Source organism: Lissotriton helveticus, chromosome 4_1 (genome assembly GCF_964261635.1).
Source record: "Lissotriton helveticus chromosome 4_1, aLisHel1.1, whole genome shotgun sequence".
Taxonomy (NCBI): Eukaryota; Metazoa; Chordata; class Amphibia; order Caudata; family Salamandridae; genus Lissotriton; species Lissotriton helveticus.
This window is the reverse complement of record NC_136063.1, coordinates 86,004,688-86,017,270: the sequence shown is the minus strand read 5'-3', so window position 1 is coordinate 86,017,270 and position 12,583 is coordinate 86,004,688. Positions and strand designations below refer to the sequence as shown.

Here is a 12,583-nt window from a genome sequence, read left to right as displayed (position 1 = left end):
GCATTTTCTAAACAATCAGCGTCTAATGGTTCGATGGATAGAGTTTGCTGTCCTCCAAGGTGCACCTTTGCCTACAGACGAGCTGCGTGCATTGTACCAGGAGGCCCTTTGATGACTGGTGATACATGTGAGACTGCACTGAACCTTTGGACTGAGATTTATTTGACACAAGCCCAGCCCCGGGGATCAAAGTCTGCAATCACAACAGTGTGATGTGATTAGTCCCAACCCTGTGATCAGAGTTCACATACCAGTGAGAGGCACTCCCAGTGTCTGCTCAGTGCAGAGATAGGCACTACATATCATCACTCTCCTCCCAGAGCCATGGCTGCTTCACAACCTGAGGGAAACCTCCAAGAAGAAGCCTCATGCTCCATCTGTCTGGAGTTTTCTAGTGATCCGGTCATCACAGAGTGTGGACACAACTTCTGCCGTCGCTGTATCATGGAGTACTGGAGGGGGCCTGGGGGCAACGCCTCCTGTCCTCAGTGCAAAGAGAAACACATACTGCAGAAGCTTGTGGCTAACAGGCAACTGGCAAATGTAGTAGAAAATATCAAACAACTTCAACTGACCCCAAAGAAGGCACTAGAGGGGGGTCTCTGCACAAAGCACCAAGAACACATGACGCTCTACTGTGAGGAAGACCTGACAGCCATATGTGTGGTGTGCAGCATGTCCGAGGAGCACAAGTCCCACACAGTTATTCCCATAGATGAGGCGGCCCAAGATCACAAGGTATGTACTTCACGGCAATGTGCCTCGCCTGTGTCTGATTGCACTTATATGTGTGTGTTAATGTGCCTCTGCCTGTGGTGCAGCATGCCCTGTGGGCAGAAGTCTCACACAGTGATTCATGTAGAAGAGGCTGCCCAAGATCACAAGGTATGTACTTCACTGCAATGTATTTCACCTGTGTCTGAATACACTTGTGTGTGAGTTAATGTGCCTCTGCCTGGTGTGCAGAATGTTTTAAAGAGCGAAGGTCTCACAAAGTAATTCACGTATAAGAGGCTGCCCAAGATCACAAGGTATGAACTGTGAATAAGTTCAGGGTGCCTGTTGACTATCGGTCTCGGATCTGTATTTAACCTTAGATGGAGATTTCTACCCACTTTGGCCTGCATTGCCAACCAACCTGACTCCGAAAAGACCAGATCCCAGCACACTATGGCTGCGACGGGCCTAACACTGTCCATGGGTTGAGCCTCGATCAGAAGAACTTGGTCCCACTGAGCAATGCTGGGGAGTTGGTCTTCTGTACGCCACATGTCTCACACCCACCGATTTGGCGCTCGGCTCTTCATTTGCATTACTGAGGGAATCTTGGTTAGTTTCTTTTCCTCTGCTTAATAAAATGCTTAAATTCAGAAGGTTGCTATGTTTGATCTGAAGTCCTAGTCAGATGCCGAAGCATGGGGCAGCCGGGGACACCGGCCCCTGCGTTGCAGGAGACAAGGTTGTGGCAGCGCACCCTTTATCCCAGATCAGAGACCAAGGCCCACAGGGGGCAGGTAATCACCCCCGGGACTGGCAAGGGGATGGCTCTCCCTGGAACCCAGCTGTGGAAGTGGGCACCCGAGGCAGTGCACACAGATAACCATGATGCATCACCGACGGCCACACATGGCACACAGCCAGGCACCCTGGGATGTGTCCAGGGTGGACCGGTCGCCAGCCTGCACCCTTCTGAGGTGGGTGGGAATGCTAGGTGCATGGGCGGCATGCCTTCATGACAGGACCAGGGGGAGGGATCCTGCAACAGGCAATTGGGGGTCTAACTCTGTGGGGGAATGAAGGGAGCAGAGTTACCCTGCAGCGGTTCCATCTGTGTGCTGGGGAAGCCCCAGGGCGATTGACGATCAAGCGACCTCAGACAGGCATAGCCCCGGGAGGAACGGGGGCCCACAAGGTGCGTTTGAAGTTTCAATGATCACTGTGTCCTGCAATTCACACTAAGGTTCGCATCTAGCTGCGTTCTTGATCAATGCATGAGCCGAGTGATCGACCGCCAAGAGTCACAGGCAACTTTTTGCAACGTTGACACACCTGTGTTTGCAGGACATGTGGGAGGAAGGTATTGCCGTCCTTTCGTCTACCTTCTGCATTCCATCATGGCTTACCCCCTGGGAGTCAGCCTCCACGATTCAAAAAGCATTTCCGGGCACTTGACCCAAGAGCCCCCTTCCCCACATGTGCAAGCAGGGCTCCCAGAGTAACAGAAGCAGGTAGCCCCAATAGGCAGACCAGGTAGACCAAGTCTTCAAAGCCTGAGCCCGGCTGCACAGGAACAAGACGAATCAGGAACCTGGTAATGGAGAGTCGCTGTACCTGAACGTCAGCAATCCACACCAGGCTCAAGCCTTGCAGTGTTGTGAGTATCTGGCTAGGGCAATGGTCTAAGCCATGGCGGCGGGCTTGTTGGTAGCCCATGTCCTCTGTCCTGGTCAGAGGCGCTGGAAGGGAAAGAGCTGGTTGGCTCTCCATCCCACACGCCTCCATCGATTTGAGCCGGGAGTCCCTTCTCTTTTAGACTGCCCTACTACCTGAGAAGGTCCGCTCCTCAGTTGTCTGACCAGGTTGGGCTAATATCAGAAACAGGTGGGCCTGGGGTGGCAGGGTCTTTCGGGGGTGGTCCCAGCCCAGGGAGGCACTGCCATTTGCCCCCCCACCCCTTATGGAGTCATGCTGGGTGAGCATGGGTTCCATCTACGGCTGGCTTTCCATTGTGTCCCTCCAGGTGGGTCCATGGCTGCCCCTTTCCCTGGTCCCTCATGTGTACGTCTGTCAGGTCCTTCTGGGTGGAGGAGCCCGGGACGGGTGATGTGAAGTCAAAATAGTCAACATATTACAAGCTTATTCTAAACCGAGAACGAGTACAGCCCAAGTGGCCACAATGAAAGCTTTCCCCATGCACATGAGTAAAATGCACACAATCACAGTGCAAGCTTGCCTCATTCAAACGATTCCAGCACATGCAGCCACAGTGCAAACGTCCCTCATACACATGATTTCAGCACATGCAGCCACAGTACAAGCTTTCCTCATATACACGAGTGCAAGTCATGCAGCCACAGTGTAAGCTTCCCTCATGCACGATAACAGCACATGCTACCACAGTGCCAGAGTCCCTTATACACGAGGACATCACATGTAACCACAATGCAAGCTACCCTCATACATATGAGTACAGCTCACATAGTCAAATAACATGTTCCCCCACACAACTGCACACGTAGAGTACATCAAATTCAGTCACAGTACACACTTTACATGTAAAATGAGTAGAGCAGTAGCAACGCAAGCTTCTGACACACGTAGAAGGCATGCAGTGTAGGTGTCAGAAAGACTCTTTCACACACAGTACAGGAGACAGTGCACGCTTCCCTACACTGCCAAGAGTACAGGGTTCTCTTACACATCATACTGGTACAGTACAGGCAGAAAAACAGGAATACAGGTGCCCTTTGCACATAGAATTGGCACAGCACAGGCAGCAGTGAAAGCGCCTTTACATATAGTACTGCTATAGCATGCACATATAAACCTAGTGCAGAACAGACAGCAGTACAGGTGTCCATCGCACATAGAACTGGTACAGCACAGGCAGCAGGACAGGAGACTCTGGCACATAGAATTGGTAGTACAGGCAGAAGTACTGGCATCCCTTACACATAGTACTGGTAAAGAACAGGCAGCAGTAAAGGCCTCCCTCACACACAAAACTAGTACAGCACGTGCACATGTACCTAGTGCAGATCAGACAGCGGTACAGGTACAGCACTTGCACATGTACCTAGTGCAGATCAGACAGCGGTACAGGTACAGCACTTGCACATGTACCTAGTGCAGATCAGACAGCGGTACAGGTACAGCACTTGCACATGTACCTAGTGCAGATCAGACAGCGGTACAGGTACAGCACTTGCACATGTACCTAGTGCAGATCAGACAGCGGTACAGGTATTAATCGCACATAAAACTGGTACAGCACAGACACCTACAATGACAGCCTTGAGACAGACCCCTTCCTGCATAGTCAGTGAGTGAAACTTGAACCCTTTGTCCCAGCACACACAGGAGGTGGAGACAAACAGACACCCCCCACTTTACAGAAACAGAGAACCAGGAAGTCCCAGCGCACAGAGAAGAAGACACAAGGACACCCCCATTTTACAGAGAACCAGGAAGTCCCAGAACACACAGGAAGCACACCCACTTTACAAACATAGAACCAGGAAGTCCCAGCACACACAGGGGGAGACTCAGAGACAGCTCTACTTTACAAACAGGGAACCAGGAAGTACCAGTTAACACAGGAGGAGGAGAAACACAGGCACTCCCACTTTACAAACAGAAAAGCAGGACGCCCCAGCACACACAGGAAGAGGAGACACACAGGCTCTGCCACTTTAAACAGACTTTGAACCAAGACGTCTGAGCACACGCAGGAGGAGGAGGCACATAGACACTCCGACTTTACACAAATAGAGAACCAGGAAGTCCCAGCACACCTAGGAAGGGACACACAGACACTCCCACTTTACACAAACACATTCATGCGAATGGATCAGATGCGGGGGGGGGGGGACGACTCACAATTTTTGGACTTTATTGTGGCTGTCTCCTGCCTGGATTTGCCTCTGTTTTAATAGAAGTCAATGGCGAAAATAAATTTTTCCGATTCTTTTTTGAAAAACTCCCAATTTATTCTTCTAAAATATTGGCATGTATGCAAACAGATAAACTAAACTAAACTTAACTTTATACCTAACTTTAACTTCCTGCGTTTCTGGGATCATGGCTGCTGCATCTGAGCTCTTGAATCTGAAAGATAAAGCCACTTGTTCCTTCTGTTTGGAATATTTTAATGACCCTTTGACTGTGAACATATCATCTACCTCTCCTGCATCACTCAGAGCTGGGAGAGAAGAGATGGAAACTCCCCCTGCCCTCAGTGCAGAGAAATATCTCCTGGGAGAAGCCTCCGACCCAACAGGCAACTCGAAAACATGGTGGAACAGCTTCACCTGCCCCCCTGGAGACTACACAGGAGAATCTGTGCGAGAAACACGAGGAGAAACTGAGGCTGTTCTGTGAAGAGGATCAGACACTCATCCATGTTGAATAGGGCAGATCCGAGGAGCGCAGGGCTCACTCGGTGACTCCCATAGAGGAAGCTGCCCAAGAGTACAAGGTATGTGTGCAGCAGTGCAGTGATAACTAGTCAGAATCAGCTCCATTTGTGTCTGTTAAAGGATCATAAGTGGAGAAACTCCATTAGATGAACGAGGAGGCTGCAGAGGAGCACAAGGTGTATCTGCCAGAATTCAAAGATCACTCAGAGATCAGAATGCTGCCCATGTGTGGAAAAGTAGCAGGTCATAGCACTGGGGTCACATGTATCACACACTGAACCCCATAGAATAGACTTCAGAGGAGCACAACATATATCAGTTGCCATGCTGAGAGGATAAAGCACCGAGGTGATCCCTTACAGGTGAGTAGCGCGCTATACAAATTTTTGGATTGATCCCATATGGATAGCTGCCTATAGCATAAGGTATGTGTGTGGTTGTTCAGAGATCACATTCTAATAACCCCATACAGAAGGCTGTGGATGAGCACAAGGCATGTTTGTGAGGTTTGGGGGATTACAAGGCAACCTCTGAGTTCCATAGATAGAGCAGAAAAAGGCCACAAGGCATGTATGTGGGTATGCAGGAGTTGAAAGTAAAGATAATTCACAGGAAGATGCAGAAGAACACAAGGTGTGTCTGTGGGTATGCAGGTGTCAGAAGTAAAGATACTCCACACTTAGAAGATGCTGCAGAAGAGCACAAGGTGTGTCTGTGGGTTTGCAGGTGTCAGAAGTAAAGATACTCCACACTTAGAAGAAGCTGCAGAAGATCACAAGGTGTGTCTGCGGGTATGCAGGCGTCAGAAGTAAAGATACTCCACGAGCCCATAGAAGAAGCTGCAGAAGATCACAAGGTGTGCCTGTGGGTTTGCAGGCGTCAGAAGTAAAGATACTCCACACTTAGAAGAAACTGCAGAAGATCACAAGGTGTGCCTGTGTGTTGGACAGGCCACATGAAGGGCTCGCTCCCTCCCCGCACGACCAGGCCCGAGCCCGGCTCCTCAAGTGTTACACGCAACCTCTACCCGTTTTCCGTCCCCTCTGGGACCCCTGCCTCTGAACATCTCGACCTCATGGGCCCGATCCCCTACCGGCCCTCTCGCCCGACCTGGGCGCCATCTTGGACACAGCATTACGAGGCCGCGTGGCCTCCGATCGACCCTAACCCTGGGCCTGGCCAGGCCCCGACATCCCGGCACCACCATCCACCCAGGAGGTGAGCGGACTACTTGGCAGGTCAATGGGAGAAAGAGGTGTCGATGGCTCTCCCCCGCCAAGTGCCGATCACCCCCAGCTCCCCCAGGCGCTGGCTCCACCCCCCTGCTGGGTGTCTGGACTCCCTCATCCCGGACCTCCCGACCTCCAAGTGCGAGGGTCCGGACATCAAAGGGCGCCAGACCTATAACTGGGGCAGCTCCAGAGCAGGAAGGCAGTTGTATCCTGGAGTCGAGAGACGCAGTGAAGAACTCATCCTTGACGGACTACTGGCGCTGCCGTAGCCCTGCCTTGCGAACTATCGTCCTGCCTGCTGGCGCTGCCGCAACCTTCTGAAACCTTCATCGTCGTCGGGACCTGCTGGCGTGGCCGCGGACCGTTTGTAACTACCACCTTCATCGGGACCTGCTGGCTTTGCCGCGGACCGTCGCTACCTTCAACCATCTCGGGACCTGCTGGCTCCGCCACGGCCCGATCATCTAGAACGCCGAGCTCGAGCCCGGCTCCTCAAGTGTTACACGCAACCCCTACCCGTTTTCCGTCCCCTCTGGGACCCCTGCCTCTGAACATCTCGACCTCATGGGCCCGATCCCCTACCGGCCCTCTCGCCCGACCTGGGCGCCATCTTGGACACAGCACCACGAGGCCGCCTGGCCTCCGATCGACCCTAACCCTGGGCCTGGCCAGGCCCCGACATCCCGGCACCACCATCCACCCAGGAGGTGAGCGGACTACTTGGCAGGTCAATGGGAGAAAGAGGTGTCGATGGCTCTCCCCCGCCAAGTGCCGATCACCCCCAGCTCCCCCAGGCGCTGGCTCCACCCCCCTGCTGGGTGTCTGGACTCCCTCATCCCGGACCTCCCGACCTCCAAGTGCGAGGGTCCGGACATCAAAGGGCGCCAGACCTATAACTGGGGCAGCTCCAGAGCAGGAAGGCAGTTGTATCCTGGAGTCGAGAGACGCAGTGAAGAACTCATCCTTGACGGACTACTGGCGCTGCCGTAGCCCTGCCTTGCGAACTATCGTCCTGCCTGCTGGCGCTGCCGCAACCTTCTGAAACCTTCATCGTTGTCGGGACCTGCTGGCGTGGCCGCGGACCGTTTGTAACTACCACCTTCATCGGGACCTGCTGGCTTCGCCGCGGACCGTCGCTACCTTCAACCATCTCGGGACCTGCTGGCTCCGCCGCGGCCCGATCATCTAGAACGCCGAGCTCGAGGATTGAGAGCTATTTCCTCTATCAGATTGGTAACAAGACTGTCCCGCTACCCTTTTCCCAATCCAGAGACCAGAACCGAGGGGACCCCTGAGTCCAGACCTCCTTGTACCATTTTACCGTACTTAAAGAATTGCTTATAAAGTATCGTTGAACCTTATCCTTGTGTGGTGTACGTCTTTGGGGGGGAAGTTACTTGTCTGTACGATCGCTGGAGACGGCTCTTCCCGGAGACCTCTCCCTCTATCCTCGGCCGACCCTCCCGGTCCGTCTAACACTGTGGGTTTGCAGGCGTCAGAAGTAAAGATACTCCACACTTAGAAGAAACTGCAGAAGAGCACAAGGTGTGTCTGTGGGTATGCAGGTGTCAGAAGTAAAGATACTCCACACTTAGAAGAAGCTGCAGAAGATCACAAGGTGTGTCTGTGGGTTTGCAGGTGTCAGAAGTAAAGATACTCCACACTTAGAAGAAGCTGCAGAAGATCACAAGGTGTGTCTGTGGGTATGCAGGTGTCAGAAGTAAAGATACTCCACACTTAGAAGAAGCTGCAGAAGATCACAAGGTGTGTCTGCGGGTTTGCAGGTGTCAGAAGTAAAGATACTCCACACTTAGAAGAAGCTGCAGAAGATCACAAGGTGTGTCTGCGGGTATGCAGGTGTCAGAAGTAAAGATACTCCACGAGCCCATAGAAGAAGCCGCAGAAGATCAGAAGGTGTGTCTGCGGGTATGCAGGTGTCAGAAGTAAAGATACTCCACGAGCCCATAGAAGAAGCTGCAGAAGATCACAAGGTGTGTCTGTGGGTATGCAGGTGTCAGAAGTAAAGATACTCCACGAGCCCATAGAAGAAGCTGCAGAAGATCACAAGGTGTGTCTGCGGGTATGCAGGTGTCAGAAGTAAAGATACTCCACGAGCCCAGAGAAGAAACTGCAGAAGATCACAAGGTGTGTCTGCGGGTATGCAGTTGTCAGAAGTAAAGATACTCCACGAGCCCTTAGAATAAGTTGCAGAAGATCACAAGGTGTGCCTGTGGGTTTGCAGGTGTCGGAAGTAAAGATACTCCACACTTAGAAGAAGCTGCAGAAGATCACAAGGTGTGTCTGCGGGTATGCAGGTGTCAGAAGTAAAGATTCTCCACGAGCCCATAGAAGAAACTGCAGAAGATCACAAGGTGTGTCTGTGGGTATGCAGGTGTCAGAAGTAAAGATACTCCATGAGCCCATAGAAGAAGCTGCAGAAGATCACAAGGTGTGTCTGCGGGTATGCAGGTGTCAGAAATAAAGATAATCCACGCTCAGAAGAAGCTGCAGAAGATCACAAGGTGTGTCTGCGGGTTTGCAGGTGTCAGAAGTAAAGATACTCCACACTTAGAAGAAGCTGCAGAAGATCACAAGGTGTGTCTGCAGGTATGCAGGTGTCAGAAGTAAAGATACTCCACGAGCCCCTAGAAGAAGCTGCAGAAGATCACAAGGTGTGTCTGTGGGTATGCAGGTGTCAGAAGTAAAGATAATCCACGAGCCCCAAGAAGAAGCTGCAGAAGATCACAAGGTGTGTCTGTGGGTATGCAGGTGTCAGAAGTAAAGATACTCCAGGAGCCCTTAGAAGAAGCTGCAGAAGATCACAAGGTGTGTCTGTGGAAATGCAGGCGTCAGAAGTAAAGATACTCCAGGAGCCCTTAGAAGAAGCTGCAGAAGATCACAAGGTGTGTCTGCGGGTATGCAGGTGTCAGAAGTAAAGATACTCCACGAGCCCAGAGAAGAAACTGCAGAAGATCACAAGGTGTGTCTGCGGGTATGAAGGTGTCAGAAGTAAAGATACTCCATGAGCCCATAGAAGAAGCTGCAGAAGATCACAAGGTATGCCTGTGGGTATGCAGGTGTCAGAAGTAAAGATACTCCACGAGCCCATAGAAGAAGCTGCAGAAGATCACAAGGTGTGTCTGCGGGTATGCAGGTGTCAGAAGTAAAGATACTCCACGAGCCCATAGAAGAAGCTGCAGAAGATCACAAGGTGTGTCTGTGGAAATGCAGGCGTCAGAAGTAAAGATACTCCACGAGCCCATAGAAGAAGCTGCAGAAGATCACAAGGTGTGTCTGCGGGTACGCAGGTGTCAGAAGTAAAGATAATCCACGAGCCCCTAGAAGAAGCTGCAGAAGATCACAAGGTGTGTCTGCGGGTATGCAGGTGTCAGAAGTAAAGATACTCCACGAGCCCATAGAAGAAGCTGCAGAAGATCACAAGGTGTGTCTGCGGGTATGCAGGTGTCAGAAGTAAAGATACTCCACACTTAGAAGAAGCTGCAGAAGATCACAAGGTGTGTCTGTGGAAATGCAGGTGTCAGAAGTAAAGATAATCCACGAGCCCCTAGAAGAAGCTGCAGAAGATCACAAGGTGTGTCTGTGGGTTTGCAGGTGTCAGAAGCAAAGATACTCCAGGAGCCCCTAGAAGAAGCTGCAGAAGATCACAAGGTGTGTCTGTGGAAATGCAGGCGTCAGAAGTAAAGATACTCCAGGAGCCCTTAGAAGAAGCTGCAGAAGATCACAAGGTGTGTCTGTGGGTATGCAGGTGTCAGAAGTAAAGATAATCCACGAGCCCTTAGAAGAAGCTGCAGAAGATCACAAGGTGTGTCTGCGGGTATGCAGGTGTCAGAAGTAAAGATACTCCACGAGCCCATAGAAGAAGCTGCAGAAGATCACAAGGTGTGTCTGTGGGTATGCAGGTGTCAGAAGTAAAGATACTCCAGGAGCTCTTAGAAGAAGCTGCAGAAGATCACAAGGTGTGTCTGCGGGTATGAAGGTGTCAGAAGTAAAGATACTCCACACTTAGAAGAAGCTGCAGAAGATCACAAGGTGTGTCTGTGGGTTTGCAGGCGTCAGAAGTAAAGATACTCCAGGAGCCCTTAGAAGAAGCTGCAGAAGATCACAAGGTGTGTCTGCGGGTATGCAGGTGTCAGAAGTAAAGATAATCCACGAGCCCATAGAAGAAGCTGCAGAAGATCACAAGGTGTGTCTGCGGGTATGCAGGTGTCAGAAGTAAAGATAATCCACGAGCCCTTAGAAGAAGCTGCAGAAGATCACAAGGTGTGTCTGCGGGTATGAAGGTGTCAGAAGTAAAGATACTCCACACTTAGAAGAAGCTGCAGAAGATCACAAGGTGTGTCTGTGGGTATGCAGGTGTCAGAAGTAAAGATACTCCACACTTAGAAGAAGCTGCAGAAGATCACAAGGTGTGTCTGTGGGTATACAGGTGTCAGAAGTAAAGATACTCCAGGAGCCCCTAGAAGAAGCTGCAGAAGATCACAAGGTGTGTCTGTGGAAATGCAGGCGTCAGAAGTAAAGATACTCCAGGAGCCCTTAGAAGAAGCTGCAGAAGATCACAAGGTGTGTCTGTGGGTATGCAGGCGTCAGAAGTAAAGATACTCCACACTTAGAAGAAGCTGCAGAAGATCACAAGGTGTGTCTGCGGGTATGCAGGTGTCAGAAGTAAAGATACTCCACAAGCCCTTAGAATAAGTTGCAGAAGATCACAAGGTGTGCCTGTGGGTATGCAGGTGTCAGAAGTAAAGATACTCCACACTTAGAAGAAGTTGCAGAAGATCACAAGGTGCGTCTGTGGGTATGCAGGTGTCAGAAGTAAAGATACTCCACGAGCCCTTAGAATAAGTTGCAGAAGATCACAAGGTGTGCCTGTGGGTATGCAGGTGTCAGAAGTAAAGATACTCCACACTTAGAAGAAGCTGCAGAAGATCACAAGGTGTGTCTGTGGAAATGCAGGCGTCAGAAGTAAAGATACTCCACAAACCCATAGAAGAAGCTGCAGAAGATCACAAGGTGTGCCTGTGGGTTTGCAGGCGTCAGAAGTAAAGATACTCCAGGAGCCCTTAGAAGAAGCTGCAGAAGATCACAAGGTGTGTCTGTGGGTATGCAGGTGTCAGAAGTAAAGATAATCCACGAGCCCCAAGAAGAAGCGGCAGAAGATCACAAGGTGTGTCTGTGGAAATGCAGGCGTCAGAAGTAAAGATACTCCAGGAGCCCTTAGAAGAAGCTGCAGAAGATCACAAGGTGTGTCTGCGGGTATGCAGGTGTCAGAAGTAAAGATACTCCACGAGCCCAGAGAAGAAACTGCAGAAGATCACAAGGTGTGTCTGCGGGTATGCAGGTGTCAGAAGTAAAGATACTCCACGAGCCCATAGAAGAAGCTGCAGAAGATCACAAGGTGTGTCTGTGGAAATGCAGGCGTCAGAAGTAAAGATACTCCACGAGCCCATAGAAGAAGCTGCAGAAGATCACAAGGTGTGTCTGCGGGTACGCAGGTGTCAGAAGTAAAGATAATCCACGAGCCCCTAGAAGAAGCTGCAGAAGATCACAAGGTGTGTCTGCGGGTATGAAGGTGTCAGAAGTAAAGATACTCCACACTTAGAAGAAGCTGCAGAAGATCACAAGGTGTGTCTGAGGGTATGCAGGCGTCAGTAGTAAAGATACTCCACGAGCCCTTAGAAGAAGCTGCAGAAGATCACAAGGTGTGTCTGTGGGTATGCAGGTGTCAGAAGTAAAGATACTCCACGAGCCCATAGAAGAAACTGCAGAAGATCACAAGGTGTGTCTGTGGGTATGCAGGTGTCAGAAGTAAAGATACTCCACGAGCCCATAGAAGAAGCTGCAGAAGATCACAAGGTGTGTCTGTGGGTATGCAGGTGTCAGAAGTAAAGATACTCCACGAGCCCAGAGAAGAAGCTGCAGATGATCACAAGGTGTGTCTGCGGGTATGCAGGTGTCAGAAGTAAAGATACTCCACGAGCCCATAGAAGAAGCTGCAGAAGATCACAAGGTGTGTCTGTGGAAATGCAGGCGTCAGAAGTAAAGATACTCCACAAGCCCATAGAAGAAGCTGCAGAAGATCACAAGGTGTGTCTGCGGGTATACAGGTGTCAGAAGTAAAGATACTCCACACTTAGAAGAAGCTGCAGAAGATCACAAGGTGTGTCTGCGGGTATACAGGTGTCAGAAGTAAAG

General features: G+C 50.9%; 1 protein-coding gene and 1 pseudogene across 1 annotated transcript in view; one reads left to right on the top strand and one right to left on the bottom strand.

Moving 5' to 3' along the window:
• Nucleotides 1-324: 324 nt before the first annotated feature.
• Nucleotides 325-12,583, top strand: part of LOC144827025 (E3 ubiquitin-protein ligase TRIM39-like) — a 129,600-nt gene continuing 117,341 nt past the window's right edge. Inside the window, exon 1 of the mRNA XM_078685491.1 lies at nucleotides 325-738. Within this exon, the coding sequence (XP_078541617.1) occupies nucleotides 325-738 (414 nt within the window). The remainder of the gene's footprint in view (nucleotides 739-12,583) is intronic.
• Nucleotides 1,868-2,020, bottom strand: LOC144829811 (5.8S ribosomal RNA; annotated as a pseudogene).